Genomic DNA, 18,440 nt, shown 5'->3' with positions numbered 1-18,440 from the left:
TTCAAAACTTTTTGGGCCTTCTTAATGATCTCCTGATCTCTAAACATGTTGTCATTCATCTTCCATCTAAAGGAGCCAGTTGGTAATAGTGTCATATCCATCTTTACTGCATTATGGTCGGAGCAGGTCTTTGGGCAGATTTCCACCTTTCTGGTCTTAGGTGCCAGACCTTTAGATATCCATAGTTGGTCGATTCTTGTCCATGTCAGTTGGGCTTCAGAAAAGAATGTTCCCTCTCTTCCCAAGAGGTTCTTTGTCCTCCAGATGTCAATCAAATCCATATTGTCTGTCATTTCAAAAAAAGTCTTTGGTAATCTGCCATCTTTTGTAACATTTTGGCTTTGTGACTTATCCATGTTGGTTGATACGACCCCATTCATATCTCCCATCATAACGATGTTGTTATAGTCCAGATAATCCAGCATGCTCTCGTGCAACTTCTTGTAAAATTCCGATTTCCCCTCATTTGGTGCATAGATCCCTAATATCAAAAGCTTCTCTCCTTGATGTTGTATCTCAATTGCCAAAATTCTTCCATGCTCGTCTTTGAATAAGAATTTAGGTGATAGGCTCTCTTTTGCATATATCACCACGCCTCTCTTCTTTACTCGATCCGAAGATATAAATTCTTGGCCAAGTCTTTTATTTATTAACACTTTTTTATGGAGCCTAGTCACATGCGTTTCTTGCAGGCAGATAATGTCCAATTGTTCTTTTTTTAATATGTGGAATATCTTCCTCCTTTTTTCCGGGGAGTTACAACCATTTATGTTCCAACTCAGAAGTTGCAGAGACATCCTGAATAAATCTGTTATTTTTCTAGGGGTGGTATTTTTTCCGCTGGGTCCTCAGGTTCCAAGTGTGCGGGTACAGCCGGTGCTCCAGGCCCAAAAGGTGATTCCGTTCCTTTTTGAAGGTCCTCTCCGTGTGCAATCAAAAATTTGTCTCTGTCTTCCAATGTTCTAATTTTAACCTTCTTCCCTCTGAATGTAAAGGATAATCCTTGAGGGAATTCCCACCTAAAAATAATTGAATTGCTCCTCAGCAGTCTGACCAGTTCAAGATAGGCGGATCTAAGGTCCAGCAGCTGTTTCGGGATATCTTTATAAATTTCAATTCTTTTGTCCAAGATGTCCAGTGCTTTTTCGTAGTGTAGGCCCAATATCTTGTCCCTTTCCTCCTTTGATCTCAAAGTTATCAAACAATCTCTGGGCTTCTCTTTCTTTGCAAATCTTCCAAGTCTAAAAGCTGACACAATCTTAAAGTCCTTTTCCTCTATATTCCAAAACTTGGAAAGTTCTTTAGTCAGGAACTCAGCTAGGTTACCTTCTTCAACTTCTGGTATCGACCTTATCCTTAAGTTACTCTCCCGGTTCCGCAGTTCTATCATAGAAAGATAGGTCTGATGTTCACCAACTTGTTTGCAGAGTGGTCTTACCTCTTGTTCTAAATTTTCAAGTTTTTGGCTAGTATCCTCAGCCAGTTTACGATTTTCTGCTGTAGCCTCCGTCAGCTGCCCAATTGCTTGTACGTTCTGTGAAACCTGCCCCGTTATTCTATTTAAGCATTCTGTATTTTGATCAATCTTGGCTGTTTGTTCATCCGCTTTCTTATCCAAAGATTCCACTCTCTTGTCCAAAGATTCCAATTTTTCATATTTTTTTTCTAAAATGGAAGCAGTTGCTCCTGAGGCCATATCTTCCAATTGTGGCTGCTCAGTTTCTCCCTCCCCTGCCAGTGGCAGAGTAGACACAGTTTGTTCTTCCGAAGGCAAAGTAGGTACAGATGATCCACGTGTCTGCAAGGCTGAGGTTAAAGTTGTTAAAGTTGTTTGTCTAGTTCTTGGGCCCTTTTTTCTTGCGCCACTCATTCCAAAGTTATCTAGGAGTCAAGGTCACGCTGGGTTGTTCCCATGAGAAAGCAACAACCCAGAGATAAACAGTCAAACAGGAGGTAGGGAAAAAGAAAGTAGGATGATGTCACTGCTGTAAATCCCAAATCCTCTAGGGGGAGCTTAAAATGTCTTTAGGGAAGAATCCAATTCTGATAAAATTATTAAAGTCTAATTTAATGTCCAAGGACCTCCAGCAACAGATATTAAGCAGAGTTAGTGTTGACAGCAATACATTGTTTCTGACAGTGCAGACTGGTATTTCAAATAATGTTTCAAAGTAACAGGTCCAAAAGCCCTCAGATTGTTACAAGTCCTGGTACACAGTAGCCAAGTCTGCAAAACTGACAGCTCTGTTTCTCAGGCAGCTCCAGCACCTGGGTTTCTCATTCAAATCGTAGTTCCAATAGAAGAAAGTTAGCACAGTCCAGATAAAGGAAGGAAATCATATAATTAAAGTCCTTACTTTGTTTAAAAGCAGTTTCAATGGGTGCTCAGATCGAATTAGGTTGAAAGTTTCTTCTACGCCCCCACTCCTCCAGCTCCTTGCTTTAAAGTTCAGTAAGAGCGGAAGACGGACTTCCTGTTTTTCGTCTCTCCGCTTTCAGCCAAATTCAGTGTTTTAGTCTCAAATTATAAAGGTCCTTCTTTACTCACGGGTTGCTGCTTTTTCCGAATCAGAAGTTTCCAGGAAAAGAAGTCAGCGCTCTCCGGCAGCAGCTGCGCGGCTTCACTCCACGGATTTGCGAACGACTCACAGCGCCGCGATACCCCCTCCACGTTCCGGAGCCCCTTACGGGGTTCCTTCTGCGTTTTGGGGGCCGCTTCTGGCGCCCGCCGAGTCTCAAGACCACAGGCTCTTCCTGCCTGTGGGTTTTCGATGTGGATCTCCGCTTCGCCGTAGCGGACGACCCAGTTTCCGCGGAGCTTCCCCCTCACAGAAGGAAGAGGACCGCCATTACCGATCGCGCCGCCTCCGGAAGTGTCACCCCCCAGTTTTTGGTGTGTTTTTTTCAAACACAACCTTTTATTCTTCTGCAACTTGCCATACAATTTCTCTTTCAATTTGCCCTCTTAAAAAATAATTAAAAAAAAACGCAGAAAGGTCATGAGGAAAACAAAATACAAGAAGATACAAACATGGACAGGTCCCATTTTTGTGGGCAAAATGGAAAAGATGCTTTGAAGCAGGCTTTCCCACACTTGGGTCTCCAGCTGTTTTTGGACTACAGTTCCCATCATCCCTTCCCACTGGTCCTGCTAGCTAGGGATGATGGGAGTTGTAGTCCAAAAACAGCTGGAGACCCAAGTTTGCTTTAAAGGTAAAGTTGGCTGGCCCTGTGACACCCTCTGCTGGACAAAAGCACTGCCCCAGAATGTGAACCACCCCCAGTACTGCTAACTGGAATTAATAGAGCGCAAAACTGAAGCTTGATCGGCACTTCAACCTCTAGTCAGCTTCTAGGTGCTTTCTGCACCACCTAGAGTACCCACAGAATTGTGGCTTCTACTGACAACACACATAGGAGAACAAATGAAAGACAAACACAAGGGGCAGGAAAAAACCTGGAAAGGGCCATACCAAATGGACATCCGTTGTGAAGAGGTCACTTTCCCCACTGCTGAACAATGCCACAGGTAGAGGAGATGGAATGCTAGAAGTGTCTCTGGGGCAAGGGGAGCTGCTGAGAAATTGAAGTATGGGCTCAAAGTATTACTTTTTAAAAAAGTTGCTGCTATTATAGGCATTGCCATTCTAATGGCATGCATGCTGTGGGAAGCTGCAAACAATAAAAATCTTGGCGAGTTAAGCATTTTATTCATTTCAATATTATTATCCCATTTCCATATAATTACTACTGTTATTATATGCTAAAATTACAAAAAAGTAAAAATATAAAAGGAAATCAAAAGTAAAAAAGAAAGATTACCAGTTAAACAATTTTTTCCAGATAAAAAATAAATGGACTTGACAGAACAACAGCGGATTTTTTTTAAAAAAAAATATATTAAATAATACAAAGATATTATCAAAACCACACAGATTGTTACTGGACTGGAACCTTAAGGACTAGGAGGTGAAGGAGGTGATGGTGAAATGGACACATGATTGTGGATATCCAATGAAGATGAAAAATGAGGGAAATTATGGGAATAGACTTAAAATTCACCACATGCTATTTGATTTTTAGATGGTACCTGACCCCATCCAGATCAGTCAAAATAAATAAATATCAGCAATAAGTGTTGGAGATGCATACAAAATGAGGGAACCTTATTCCACATGTGGTGGATATGTCCCCAAAGGGAAAATAAAATAAAAGAAATCTAAATCTTGGATTACATCTCTTATTCATTTCAGAGAGCCAGTGTGGTGTAGTGGTTAAGAGCGGTAGTCTCGTAATCTGGTGAACCGGGTTCGCGTCTCCGCTCCTCCACATGCAGCTGCTGGGTGACCTTGGGCCAGTCACACTTCTCTGAAGTCTCTCAGCCCCACTCACCTCACAGAGTGTTTGTTGTGGGGGAGGAAGGGAAAGGAGATTGTTAGCCGCTTTGAGACTCCTGAAGGGGAGTAAAAGGCGAGTTCCAACAAAATATTAAAATATAATAGTCCATCAAATATTAAAAGCTTCCCTAAACATAATAACAACAACCATCCATTTTCAGTCCATTGAATTAGCAATTGAGCATTTCTGGAAAGGGAAGTGGCATACATAAGAAAGTATTACTCATTTATGATGAGAATTGTTGTGACGTGGGGTTTGTGATTTCAGCTCTCTTGACATAATATGCTGGAGACAGTTCTCTAGTAACACTTCTTTATTAAAGCAACAAGACAGAGGATCCAAATACAGCAGCTTAAATGACCCAATAGTAGCTGTACCATCTGGAACCAAAAGACAGTTACTTTACCCTAATGCAAATACAGACAATAATAATACAGATATAAAATCCTTTGACTCAATACACAACACCCCTCCCCCCCTAGTGAGCACAGCAGACGTAATCTCTCAGGTACTGTGGGGTCCTACAACTTCTACTAGATCTCCTGACAACTGGTGTTGCCGGTTCTGGATTGGGTGTCACCTGTGGTAGGGGGGCTGCTATAGGGGTTTCGTCAGGAACAGATGGAGTCCCAGACATCTCAGGGTCCCCTACCTGTACCTCGTCATCCTGAGGACTAGCAGACCCTGGTTCATTTGCTGAAGCCCCTGGTGATTGCACCTCTGGGCCATTTTCACTCTGGTCTTGCAGCTCTGTGTCGTTAGCCAGGGATGAATTATCAGACTCCTCCCTGCTGAGCGCCCGGCGCCTCAGCTGATCTATATGTCTCTTCCAAACTTGTCCATTTTCCAAGGTCACATGATAGGACACAGGTCCACTAGTCCGGGTGACCACACCAGCCACCCACCGCGAACCTCGTGAATAGTTCCTCACCCAGACCAGATCTTCAGGGGCGAAATACCTTGTTGTGTCAGTCTCAGCCTGGGGGTTTGCTCTTGAATTACGGTTTGGCATTTTATCCGGGTGGACATAATCCAACACCGTTACCAATCTTCTACCCAAGAGCAGCTCAGCTGGCGACTTGCCCGTCGCAGTCCACGGCGTCGCATGCTGCAAAAATAACATTCGTGCGATGCGAGCTGACCAGTTACCCTCCATTAAGCGCGCAATGGATTCTTTGGCTGTTCTTACCATGCGCTCCGCCTGCCCATTGGAGGATGGGTGAAAGGGCGCGGATGTGACCCCTCTTATGAAGTTATCAGCCAAGAATGCCCTGAATTCTTGGGATACAAAAGCTGCCCCATTATCTGATACAATGGTCTCAGGTAACCCGTGGGTTGCAAACAGCTGCCTCAACACCTTGATTACGGCAGCTGATGCCATGCTAGGGACCATCGTCACTTCTAACCATTTGGAATATGCATCGACGATAACCAAAAAAACCTTCCCCTGGAATGGCCCAGAAAAATCTAAGTGCAGCCGGCTCCAGGGAGATCTGGACTGCTCCCACCAGTGAACTGGTGCTCTGGCCACTTCTGGCCACACCTCTTGGCATGCCTTGCATGTTTGTACCCATTGTTCTATGTTCTGGTCCATTCCAGGCCACCACACATAACATCGGGCTAGCGACTTCATCCTGACCATTCCCGGGTGTCCCATGTGAAGCGTCTCAAGAACCCTGTTTCTCAGTGGTGCTGGGATGATCACCCTATCTCCCCACAGGAGACAACCCTTATGCATGGATAACTCGTGCTGCCTTGTCGCATAAGGCCTGAATTTGTCTTCATGCGGACCACCTGGCCACCCCCTCCCCACCCAAGTGAGCACACGGGAGAGAACAGCATCTTTCCTCGTTTTCTCAGCAATATCAGTAGCCGTTACAGGAGCCCCCGGAAGTGTTTCCAGCATCATTATGTGCTCCACTGGAGCAGGATCCTCATTGCTCCCGCCAGGAAGGGGCAATCGACTCAGCGCATCAGCGTGGCACAACCGTTTCCCCGGCACATGGGTCAAGGTGTACTGGAACCCATTCAGGAATATAGACCAACGCAGCATTCTGGGGGAGAGACTTTGTGGCGTTTGTTTGTTCGGGTTGAACAACCTCAACAGTGGTTTGTGGTCCGTTTCAATGGAGAAATGACGACCGTACACATAATCATGGAACTTTTTGATTCCTGCCACAATTGCAAGCGCCTCTTTGTCAATTTGAGCATAGTTGCGCTCCATGGGCGACAACGTACGGGAATAGAAAGAGATGGGCTTTTCCGACCCATCCGGTTCCCTATGACTCAGCACCGCCCCCAGGCCGTATTGAGAGGCATCACATGCCAGGACCAGCGGCTTCGATTCATCATAATGAGCAAGGACGCTCTTTCTACTCATCATTCCTCGCAAAGAGTCAAAAGCCTTCTGCTGCTCCTGCCCCCATCGCCACACATTCTTTTTCTGCAACAGTCTATGTAATGGTTCAGCTACCGAAGCTTTCTGGGGTAAGAACGAATGATAAAAGTTAATAAGTCCCAGGAATGACTGCAACTCCGTCTTGTTCTGTGGTCGTGGTGCCTCGATGATGGCCTTAACCTTAGCATCTGTGGGGTGGATGCCTGATGCATCAATTTTAAACCCCAAGAATTCCACAGTTGGCACCCCAAAACTGCATTTTTCCTTTTTTAGTTGCAACCCCACCTCCTTGAACTTGAGCAACACTGCACGGACACGCACAACCAGTTCCTGTGGGTCTTTTCCAGCAATCAAAACGTCATCAAAAAATGGCAAGACCCCCAGCAGACCTCTTAACAGGCGTTCCATGAGCCCTTGAAAAATCGCTGGGGCCACACAAACTCCAAATTGTAATCTGTTAACTCTGAACGCCCCTTTATGTGTGACAATAGTCTGTGCTTCCGCTGATTGTGGGGTTACTGGCAGCTGTTGGTAAGCTTGCGCCAGGTCAAGTTTGGCGAACACCTTGCCCCCAGCCAGTTTAGCCAACAGATGTGATACGACTGGAATGGGGTATGAGTTTCCCCTGAGTGCCTTATTGATAGTACATTTGTAATCAGCACAGATCCTGACTTCCCCATTTGCTTTAAGGGGCATGACGATTGGAGTCTCCCACTTAGCGGAGTCCACGGGTGAGAGAACTCCCTGCTTGACCAATTTATCCAGCTCTGCTTCGATCTTGGGTTGCAGTGCAAATGGCACTCGCCTTGGTTTGAGTCAGATTGGGGCCACCCCAGGGTCCAAATCGAAGTCAACTGGGGGCCCTTTATAACAACCCAGTTTTCCATTAAAGAGACCAGCAAATTCTTTGCATAATGCCTCGCTCATCTCAGGGCAGGTTTGGATTGAATTAAGCCCTGATATACTCAGTCCCAGGGCGGGAAACCAGTCAGTGCCCAGGAGACTGGGGCGACTGCCCTTCGCAATCACCAGTTTGAGTACCGCCTGTTTGTCCCGGAACTGTACTCTCACGGCACACATTCCCATGACATGGATGCGGCCCGCTGAGTATGACTGCAAAGTTGCCGGGAAGGGCTCCAGAGGGGGCAACTTACCCCTGGGGAAGAATGTCCTCGCGGTCTGGTCCGACACGATAGTGAATCCAGATCCGGAGTCCACCTCCATGTCGCACAGCTGACCCTCAATCTTCACCTTGACGTGTGCCTTGCCTTGCGCTGGAAACTGCACGACCCTCCCGTTGATCTCCGTTACGTAGTGGCAGTCCTTTAGAACATGGTTCACTGTGGCCGATCTGCGATGCTCCAGTCTAGGTGCTCCTGTCGCTCCCAACGCCGCCGATCTACAGACCCTGGCGATGTGACCTGTCTTTCCGCACGTCCGGCACATAGCATCCCGGAAACGACAACTCTTCCGCTCATGGTTTCCGCCACAACCAGGGCACCTGCCTCGGTGATCTTTGTGCACTGTGCAGGCCTGACGCACTGACTCGACCCCACGGACTGGGCTCTGGCTCGGAGTAGCCTCTAGCTCGTCCATGGCATGCGCAACTTCTAACTGTGGCTTAGGGACCCTGCGACTGGCATCAAGCTCCTCTCTTTCATAATTCTCCGTGGCGGTGGCCTCCTTCAAGGCTGAAGCAAGGGTAACCTCTTCTTTAGCCACGATGCGTCTTCTGGCTTTCTTGCTGCTCAGACCACCGACAAACCGATCCAGGAGAGTCTCTTCCAGATCTTGGAAGTCGCAGTGCTGAGCGAGCTTCCGCAGTTCAGCTAGAAATGCAGATACAGACTCCCCAGCACGCTGCTGCCTCTTATGAAACTCCATCCGCCGGGCCATCTTGGTCTCAGTAGGCGCTAAATGGCTTGTTAGGCAGGCAAGAATATCTTTGAGAGATGTCTCACTTAGCTTCGCTGGGGCAAGCAATGCCTTGGCCAGCTTGAAGGTCTCAGGCCCACAGTAGCTCAGGAATGTGGCCCTTCTTTTGCTGGCATCGGTGATCCCTTGAGCCACTGTGAAGAACTTGAAGCGTTCGACGTAGTCTTCCCACGTGTGGGGCTCTGATGGCTGGAAGGGCTCCAATACCCTTGGACTCCCCATTGTCCTGTGGGCAGGGTCGTCTTCTCAGCTGGCCAGTGAGTCTTGTTCTTAGCTACAATCCGGACTCTGAGGCAGGGCTGCGTTTAACCGCTCCTCAGCATTCCGGATCCCATCCTCGTCGCCAGTTGTTGTGACGTGGGGTTTGTGATTTCAGCTCTCTTGACATAATATGCTGGAGACAGTTCTCTAGTAACACTTCTTTATTAAAGCAACAGGACAGAGGATCCAAATACAGCAGCTTAAATGACGCAATAGTAGCTGTACCCTCTGGAACCAAAAGACAGTTACTTTACCCTAATGCAAATACAGACAATAATAATACGGATATAAAATCCTTTGACTCAATACACAACAAGAATAGGATTTATTTATTTTGAAATTCGCTTGGTTCCTCCTTGGTAGCCAGTGTGATTGTTTCAGCAGGGCTAGAACTCAGGACCCGCTGCCTTGAGGGACATCTAAGAGCAGTTGGGCAGGGGAAAGGTCTCCCTTGGGAGGTGGGGGACTCTCCTTCCTTGGAGGTTTCTAAGCAGAGATCAGACGGCCATCTGCCATGGGTGCTTTAGCTGAGATTCCTGCATAGCTGGGGGTTGTAATAATAATTATAATAATAATTTATTATTTATACCCCGCCCATCTGGCTGGGTTTCCCCAGCCACTCTGGGCGGCTTCCAGTAAAACACTAAAATACAATAACCTATTAAACATTGAAAGCTTCCCTCAACAGGGCTGCCTGTTTAGGGAACTAGATCCGGCCCCCTCTTGCTTCGGGTTGGACTAGATGACCCTGGGATCCCTTCCTATCTCTCCACTCCGGAATTCCAGGAGGAGCTTCCTTGCCTCCTGCAAAGCCCTTTTCCCTGCAAGCTCTTCCTCTGGTTTCTGGCCAAGGGAGGGAGATGCTCAGAGTCCAGCCAAGAGCCTCACCCCCAAAAGGATATCTGGGCATGGGCCTAGCCAGGGGGGGGGGCAGCTGCCCCCCTAAATCCATAAAAAATAATAGAAATCTGAGGTTCTGCCAAGCGAGAGAGGGCTGAGCTGGAGGGACTCGGCTTGGCAAGGGTTAAAGGGAAGTGAGCTGCCTTCCTAGAGAGGCCAGGAAGCAAGAGGGGGCCAGGTCCTCCAGAGCCAAGGCCCCTCCCTCCCCAGTCCTTTCCTGCGAGGAAGGGGGGGGTGTTACTTTGGGGTCTCTCCTGCAAGGGCCGAATCGCAGCCCCCTCCTGGGATCTGGTGAGTCCATAGCTTGAAAATAAGGGATCAGCAGCCTTGAAAATAAGGGATCAGCAGCCTCACCTATCTACCAATCCGGGGTAGCAGCAGGAAGCAGCGGAAACGGCGCTGCAATAAGGGAATTTCCCGCAAAGAAAGGGAAGGTTGACAGCTATGGGCGAGTCTCCTCTCTCTCCCCCCAGAGGGTGCAGTGGGGAGACGGGGGGGGGGGCGGTCCCAGGGCTGCGGCAGGGGAGGGTGCCTGGGGGGCCAGATGTGCTCCTGCAGGAGGGGACCCCAAGTCATGGAGGAGAGGGTCCTGCCAGGGAGGGGCCAGGGCTGCAACGCTTTTCTTTCTGGAGATCAGAGGATCCCTGACTCCCACGAAATCTCCCTTTTTAAAACAAAGAAGTCCCTGGCTCTTTAACTCTGTGTGACATCGCTCAGCCTCATTGCACAACAGAGGAAACATGAGCAAATGGTTTTCCAAAGCTGGAGGAGGAGGTGGACTAGCCCCCCCCCAAAAAAAAACAACAGGCAGGAAGGAAGGAAAAGTAGGAAAGAGAGGCCAGGAATAAAGAGAGGGATCCCAGGCCATGGTCTGGCTGCTGCATTGCAAACCAGTTTGTGTTAAGCTATCTAATAGAACAACAACAAAATCAAGGGAGATGTCTTTGGCCCCGCCCACTTGGCCCTCTGGGGGTTGGCCAGATACATTCCTGGCCCTCAGAAGAGAGAAAAAGAGATCTCACCCCACAAATCTGTCTGGACAGCGGCAGAGATTGCAGAAAAGGAGACAGAAGCAGGGAGTGGAGGTGGGGTGAGGGTGGAGCTGGGGAGCAACTCCAGAGGACCCCCAGGTCAGGACCCCAAGTAGAGAAAAGCATCCATTTTTCACAAGATACAAATGACTCCCTTGTCATTCGGTTCTGACTTCATGCATTGACTAGAAGGATGGAGAAACCAGGTTGATTAATCTGACAGAAATCCCTTCAGTTGCCTCCACATTTTGCATTGCTAGAAGGCTAGAGACGTATTTCTTCTCCTCTTCCTCCTCCTCTTTCTTTTCAAAAGGATAGCTCACGGTCTGGGATGCGGTGCAGTCCAGCCCTGGTTACCAGCAAGACTCATCCATGCTTGCTCAGGGAACCATTCCCCCCCCCCCCGTCCTACAAATTCTGTAACAGAACAATGTATTTGCTTTGTAGGATTTCCTAGAGCCCCTCATTAAGACGGGCAGAACTTGTCAGAAGACCAAAGGGTTCCTTCCGATCTCTCAGAGGCTTCCTGAGAGCACAGATGGATGTGCGAGACACAGCTGGCCCCAAAGCAGGAAGAGACCATGGCAGCCAAACTGGGAGCAGTGGGGGGTTCTGGGAAAACCCAGTGCAGAAGATCCTGGGTGAGGAGGACACCCTCCGCTCAGAGGTGCAGAGCCAGCAGTTGAGGCAGTTCTGCTGCCAAGAGGCCAAAGGACCCCGAGAGGTTTGCAGCCGACTCTACCACTTTTGCCACCAGTGGCTGAAGCCAGAAAGGCACACGAAAGCTGAGATGCTGGACCTGGTGATCTTGGAGCAGTTCCTGGCTGTCCTTCCCCCGGAGATGGAGAGCTGGGTGAGGGACTGCGGAGCAGAGACCAGTTCCCAGGCGGTGGCCCTGGCCGAAGGTTTCCTCCTGAGTCAGGCAGAGGAGAGAAAGCAGGTGAGAGAGACTTTCCTCTGGATACTCCCAAGGGGCTCCAAACAGGATGGAGAACATCCCATAATGGTCTGCTGATGGCCCATCTTTTTTCTGGGAAAGCATCCATGGAATGAGATCTCACACCCTTCAAGTCTTTGTCATTCTCTTTCTAGTATTTCTCCCCATTCTCTGTTTTGAATCCTTGTTTCTTTTTCAGGGAAAGGATCTCTTTGCAGAAATGGAGCTGGATTCCTGTGAGGCAGAGAGGCCTCCGTTGGACACCAGAGAGAGGCTACTTGGTAAGGAGGAAGGTGGTTTTTCTCCATTTGGTCTCATTCTGTTGGTTTCCCAACTCATCTGAGGGTTCTTTTCATCTTGTTTTGGGGGGGAGACAGTTGGGAACAAGGGTCCAGAGGAGGGGAGATGTATTTCTGCACAACAAACATATGAAATGGGCACAAACCTCCAAATGCTCTCAGTAGGTAAGCATTTCTCAAAGGCCCATCTGCAGTTAGAGATGCCCTGTTTCACCTGTGAGAGAAGCCGGCACTCCTGGCGTCCTGCTTACCTTTTTTTTTTTGCAGGTGACAGAAGGATGCCAGCAAGACCTCCTGATCCGTCTTTTCATGGGGGCAGAAGGGAAGCAGCGGCTGTGGAACCAGATCAGGTCAGGGGAAGCTGCCTTGTGGGGACAGAGGCCGAGGGATGGAGCAATGTCATTTACTGGTTGGGCACAGAGGAATGGTGGGAGGAAGCAGCTGGGGAACCAGGAAGGGAAGATGGCTGAGAGCCCAAGAAGTGGAGGTAGAAGAAGGATGGGTGTTCAGAGGGGGAAGAGGGAGAAGCCTGGGAAGAGGAGGTGTCAGAAGCTGAAGGGGAAACAGGGCTTAGTGAGCTGGGAGAGTCTGTAGACGAATGCAGTGCAGAATCAGAGACAGAAGAGGAAGGAGGCAAGTTGGAGAGGAAAGTCGAGAGGCTGAGGTGAGCCAGGAGGAGGAGGAGCCACCGGTGGCTCCCTCTTCCTTCTGCCAGAAGCCACCCTCTCTGCTTGTCTCTCAGAGCCAGGAGACCCCCTGCAATGCAGGAATCTACTAGATCATCCAAGACAGATGGCCATCCAAAAGAGGCTTATTTTATTTCTAGATTGATAACTGAGGGCAATGAAACAATCGCTGAGATGGCTAGAGCGCCGGTGACGGATAACTCATTCTGAAGCTGACCGGACACGGGTTAGAGCTCAATGTCGAGCCTACCAAGTGGCGGTAGTGATGGCAAAGAAGACTTTCTTCGCCGCCTCTATTGCATCTGCAGAAAACAGCAGCAGGAGACTTTTTCAGGGGGTTCGCAATTTAGTGGAACCACCTGCTACATCGGGGCCCAGTATGGGCCACATGATCTCCTGCAATGATTTTGCAAAGTTTTTTGCAGATAAAGTCACTCAGATTTAGGAAGAGGTAGACTCCACCGTGGGAGCAGGGCCGGGGCGGGAGAGTGCTAGTGTCCTGTCTAGTCAAGTTGTGTGGGATCAGTTCCAATCTGTTACCTCCAAGGATGTGAACAGGCTGCTTGGACAAGTGAAACCAACCACCTGTTTCCTTGATTCTTGCCCATCTTGGCTTATAAAAGCTAGCCTGGAAGGGCTGGGAGATGGGCTTCGTGGGGTCATGAATGCTTCTCTCTGTGAGGGAGCCTTCCCAGAACCGCTGAAAAAGGCGGTTATCAAACCGCTTATTAAAGAACCATCTTTAGATGCTGTCAATATGGCTAACTACCGCCCAGTCTCAAATCTTCCATTCTTGGGCAAGGTGATTGAGCGAGTGGTTGCTGAACAACTCCAGGCACGCCTGGAAGAAGTGCACCATTTGCATCCCTTCCAGTCGGGATTCAGGCCTCACCATGGGACTGAAATTGCCTTGGTCGCACTGGTTCGATGATCGCCGGTGGACCAGGGACAAAGGTGAGAGCTGTTTCCTAGTTCTGCTGGATCTCTCAGCGGCCTTTGACACCATCGACCATAACATCCTTCTGGACCATGGTGAGGGGCTGGGAGCTGGGGGCACTGTCATACAGTGGTTCTGCTCCTTCCTCCTGGGCCGTGTCCAAAAAGTGGTGGGGGGGGATGAGTGTTCAGACCCCTGGGCTCTCACTTGTGGGGTGCCTCAGGGTTCCGTCCTCTCCCCCATGCTTTTCAACATCTACATGCAGCCACTGGGAGAGATCATCAGGGGGTTTGGGCTGGGTGTTCATCAGTATAAAGATGATACCCAGCTGTACCTCTCTTTCAAATCGGAACCAGCGAAGGCGGTAAAATTTCTGTGTGTCTAGAGGCGGTTGGAGGATGGATGGCGGCTAACAGATTGAGGTTGAATCCTGACAAGACAGAAGTACTATTTTGGGGAGACAGGAGGCGTGGTGTGGGGGACTCCATGGTCCTGAATGGGGTAACTGTGCCCCTGAAGGACCAGGTGCACAGCCTGGGAGTCATTCTGGACTCGCAGCTGTCCATGGAGGCACAGGTCAATTGTGTGTCCATGGCAGCTGTTTATCAGCTCCATCTGGTATGCAGGCTGAGACCCTCCCTGCCCGCAGACTGTCTCTCCAGAGTGGTGCGTGTTCTGGTTATCTCTCGCTTGGACTACTGCAATGCGCTCTATGTGGGGCTACCTTTGAAGGTGACCCGGAAACTACAACTAATCAAAAATGCGGCAGCTAGACTGGTGACTGGGAGCGGCCGCCGAGACCATATAACACCGGTCTTGAAAGACCTACACTGGCTCCCAGAACGTTTCTGAGCACAATTCAAAGTGTTTCTGCTGACCTTGAAAGCCCTAAACGGCCTCGGTCCAGTATACCTGAAGGAGCGTCTCCACCTCCATCGTTCTTCCCAGACACTGAGATCTAGTGCTGAGGGCATTCTGGCGGTTCCCTCGCTGCGAGAAGCCAAGTTACAGGGAACCAGGCAGAGGGCCTTCTCGGTAGTGGCACCCGCCCTGTGGAACACCCTCTCACCAGATGTCAAGGAGAAAAATAACTACCAAACTTTTAGAAGACATCTAAAGGCAGCCCTGTTTAGGGACACTTTTAATGTTTAAGAGATTATTGTCTTTTAGTGTTTTTTGGAAGCCGCCCAGAATGGCTGGGGAAACCCAGCCAGATGGGCGGGGTATAAATAATATATTATTATTATTATTATTATTATTATTATTATTATTATTATTTATTAACAGGAAGGAAACAACAGAGCATTGTGTAGCAGATCATATTTCTGCTGTCTCAGAGGAGGACATTTCCCTTTTTCTTTTAGGGTCCAGTGTGCTTTGAAGATGTCACTGTTCGTTTCACGGACGAGGAGTGGGCGTTGCTGGATCCTGACCAGAGAGCTCTGCATAAGGACGTCATGGAGGAGAATCGTGGGATATTGGCCTCTCTTGGTAAGGCTCCCTGTGGGATCGTCATATCTGCCTGGAAATTCAAAAAATACGTCTGTGGGCCAACCTCATATATTTTCACAGAGTTCAACATTGCCCCCTATAACACCTGGGAACCTAACACCCCCACAATAAACAGAAACTTACAGTTTTTTCTTTGAACAATCTTCATCAAAATATTGCTTTTTCTACCACGATTGGGCTGGTGTGAACTTCCAAGGCAATCTTCAGTGTCAGCTTCAACCTTCCACAATTTTGACCACTACTATATATCAGAGAAAACAACATTCAACAACTCTTCAGAATCTAATAATAAATATGTTGGTAAAATGACAAACAACACAGGTAATGAACACACACCCAACTTGTTTCATTTCTTCTCCATTTGTTCCTGAGGCTCTAATCCCTTTTTGTCTCCATTGCAGATTCTGATGAATTGGAAATTGAGAGCAAAGGTGACCACGATAAAATCCCCAGGGAGGAGAAGCCACATAAAAATTTGGAGTGTGGAGAAAGCTGCAGCCAGAGCTCCCATTCCACTTCCCATCAACAAAATCTCATTGGAAAGAAACTCTATCAGTGCATGGAATGTGGAAAAAGCTTCAGGAAGAGCTCCTCCCTTACTTCCCATCACAGAATTCATACAGGGGAGAAACCCTATCAGTGCGTGGAATGTGGAAAGAGCTTCACTGATAGCTCCAATCTCACTTCCCATCAAAGAATTCATACAGGGGAGAAACCCTATCAGTGCATGGAATGTGGAAAGAGTTTCACTGATAGCTCCTCTCTCACTTCCCATCATAGAATTCATACAGGGGAGAAACCCTATCAGTGCATGGAATGTGGAAAGAGCTTCACTCATAGCTCCAATTTCACTAAGCATCAGAGACATCATACAGGGGAAAAACCCTATCAGTGTGTGGAATGTGGAAAGAGCTTCACATGTAGCTCCTCTCTCACTTCCCATCAAAGAATTCATACAGGGGAGAAACCCTATCAGTGCATGGAATGTGGAAAGAGCTTCACATGTAGCTCCTCTCTCACTTCCCATCAAAGAATTCATACAGGGGAGAAACCCTATCAGTGCATGGAATGTGGAAAGAGCTTCACTGATAGCTCCTCTCTCACTTCCCATCACAGAATTCATACAGGGGAGAAACCCTATCAGTGCATGGAATGTGGAAAGAGCTTCAGTCAGAGCTCCCATCTCACTTCCCATCAAATAATTCATACAGGGGAGAAACCCTATCAGTGTGTGGAATGTGGAAAGAGCTTCTGTAAGAAGCAAAATCTTACTTCCCATCAAATAATTCATACAGGGGAGAAACCCTATCAGTGTGTGGAATGTGGAAAGAGCTTCATTCACATCCACAGTCTCACTTTCCATCAAAGAATTCATACAGGGGAGAAACCCTATCAGTGTGTGGAATGTGGAAAGAGCTTCAGGAAGAGATCCTCCCTTACTTCCCATCAAAGAATTCATACAGGGGAAAAACCCTATCAGTGTGAGGAATGTGGAAAGAGCTTCACTCAGAGCTCCTCTCTCACTTCCCATCAAAGAATTCATACAGGGGAGAAACCCTATCAGTGTGTGGAATGTGGAAAGAGCTTCACATGTAGCTCCTCTCTCACTTTCCATCAAAGAATTCATACAGGGGAGAAACCCTATCAGTGCGTGGAATGTGGAAAGAGCTTCACATGTAGCTCCAATCTCACTTCCCATCAAAGAATTCATACAGGGGAGAAACCCTATCAGTGTGGGGAATGTGGAAAGAGCTTCACATGTAGCTCCGATCTGACTTCCCATCACAGAATTCATACAGGGGAGAAACCCTATCAGTGCGTGGAATGTGGAAAGAGCTTCAGGAAGAGCTCCTCCCTTACTTCTCATCAAAGAATTCATACAGGGGAGAAACCCTATCAGTGTGTGGAATGTGGAAAGAGCTTCACATGTAGCTCCAATCTCACTTCCCATCAAAGAATTCATACAGGGGAAAAACCCTATCAGTGCATGGAATGCGGAAAGAGCTTCACTGATAGCTCCAATCTCACTTCCCATCAAAGAATTCATACAGGAGAGAAACCCTATCAGTGTGTGGAATGTGGAAAGAGCTTCAGTCAGAGTGCCAATCTTACTTCTCATCAAAGAATCCATACAATGGTCAGAAAAACCATTATACAGCTTTAGGAGCCAGGCAAATCTGCACCTTTTTAACCAGGCTTTTGGCTAATTCACATCTAATGCCCTTTTAATATGTGGTGTTTTTTATCGTTTTTTTTTAAAATTTTGTAACCATCCTGAGACCTGTGGGTGTAGGGAATAGGCGCCAACTCTTAAAGGCCTAGTGGTCTTTGCCCCACCCCCAATAAAATATTTAAGGATGCCACCCCCCAGTTTTTGCTGTGTTTTTTTCAAACACAACCTTTTATTCTTCTGCAACGTGCCATACAATTTCTCTTTCAATTTGCCCTCTTAAAAAATAAAAAAACAAACACAGAAAGTTCATGAGGAAAACAAAATACAAGAAGATACAAACGTGGACAGGTCCCATCTTTGTGGGCAAAATGGAAAAGCTGCTTTGAAGCAGGCTTTCCCACACTTGGGTCCCTAGCAGCTCCTGGACTACAGTTCCCATCATCCCTTCCCACTGGTCCTGGTAGCTAGGATGATGGGAGTTGTAGTCCAAAAACAGCTGGAGACCCAAGTTTGCTTTAAAGGGAAAGTAGGCTGGCCCTGTGACACCCTCTGCTGGCCAAAAGCACTGCCCCAGAATGTGAACCACCCCCAGTACTGCTAACTGGAATTAATAGAGCGCAAAACTGAAGTTTGATCGGCACTTCAACCTCTAGTCAGCTTCTAGGTGCTTTCTGCACCACCTAGAGTACCCACAGAATTGTGGCTTCTACAGACAACACACATAGGAGAACAAATGAAAGACAAACACAAGGGGCAGGAAAAAAACCTGGAAAGGGCCATACCAAATGGACATCCGTTGTGAAGAGGTCACTTTCCCCACTGCTGAACAATGCCACAGGTAGAGGAGATGGAATGCTAGAAGTGTCTCTGGGGCAAGGGGAGCTGCTGAGAAATTGAAGTATGGGCTCAAAGTATTACTTTTTAAAAAAGTTGCTGCTATTATAGGCATTGCCATTCTAATGGCATGCATGCT

At 47.9% G+C, this 18,440-nt stretch overlaps 1 protein-coding gene across 2 annotated transcripts in view; it reads left to right on the top strand.

Annotated features, from left to right (window-relative positions):
- The window catches only part of LOC307214701 (uncharacterized protein), a 152,583-nt gene extending 134,926 nt beyond the window's left edge, over nucleotides 1–17,657 (top strand). Inside the window, exons 2-6 of one of the 2 annotated variants that reach the window (XM_079973606.1) lie at nucleotides 11,371–11,863; nucleotides 12,060–12,141; nucleotides 12,427–12,509; nucleotides 15,147–15,273; nucleotides 15,696–17,657. In XM_079973606.1, the coding sequence (XP_079829732.1) occupies nucleotides 11,462–11,863; nucleotides 12,060–12,141; nucleotides 12,427–12,509; nucleotides 15,147–15,273; nucleotides 15,696–17,458 (2,457 nt within the window). In that variant the 5' untranslated portion in view covers nucleotides 11,371–11,461 and the 3' untranslated portion in view covers nucleotides 17,459–17,657. Of the gene's footprint in view, nucleotides 1–11,370; nucleotides 11,864–12,059; nucleotides 12,142–12,426; nucleotides 12,510–15,146; nucleotides 15,274–15,476; nucleotides 15,616–15,695 lie in introns of those variants that run through there. The other variant, XM_079973607.1, reaches the window with a different exon arrangement.
- The last annotated feature ends 783 nt before the right edge of the window (nucleotides 17,658–18,440 follow it).

Source organism: Podarcis cretensis, assembly GCF_951804945.1.
Source record: "Podarcis cretensis genome assembly, chromosome: 4".
NCBI lineage: Eukaryota > Metazoa > Chordata > Lepidosauria > Squamata > Lacertidae > Podarcis > Podarcis cretensis.
This window is presented reverse-complemented; position numbering and strand designations above follow the sequence as displayed.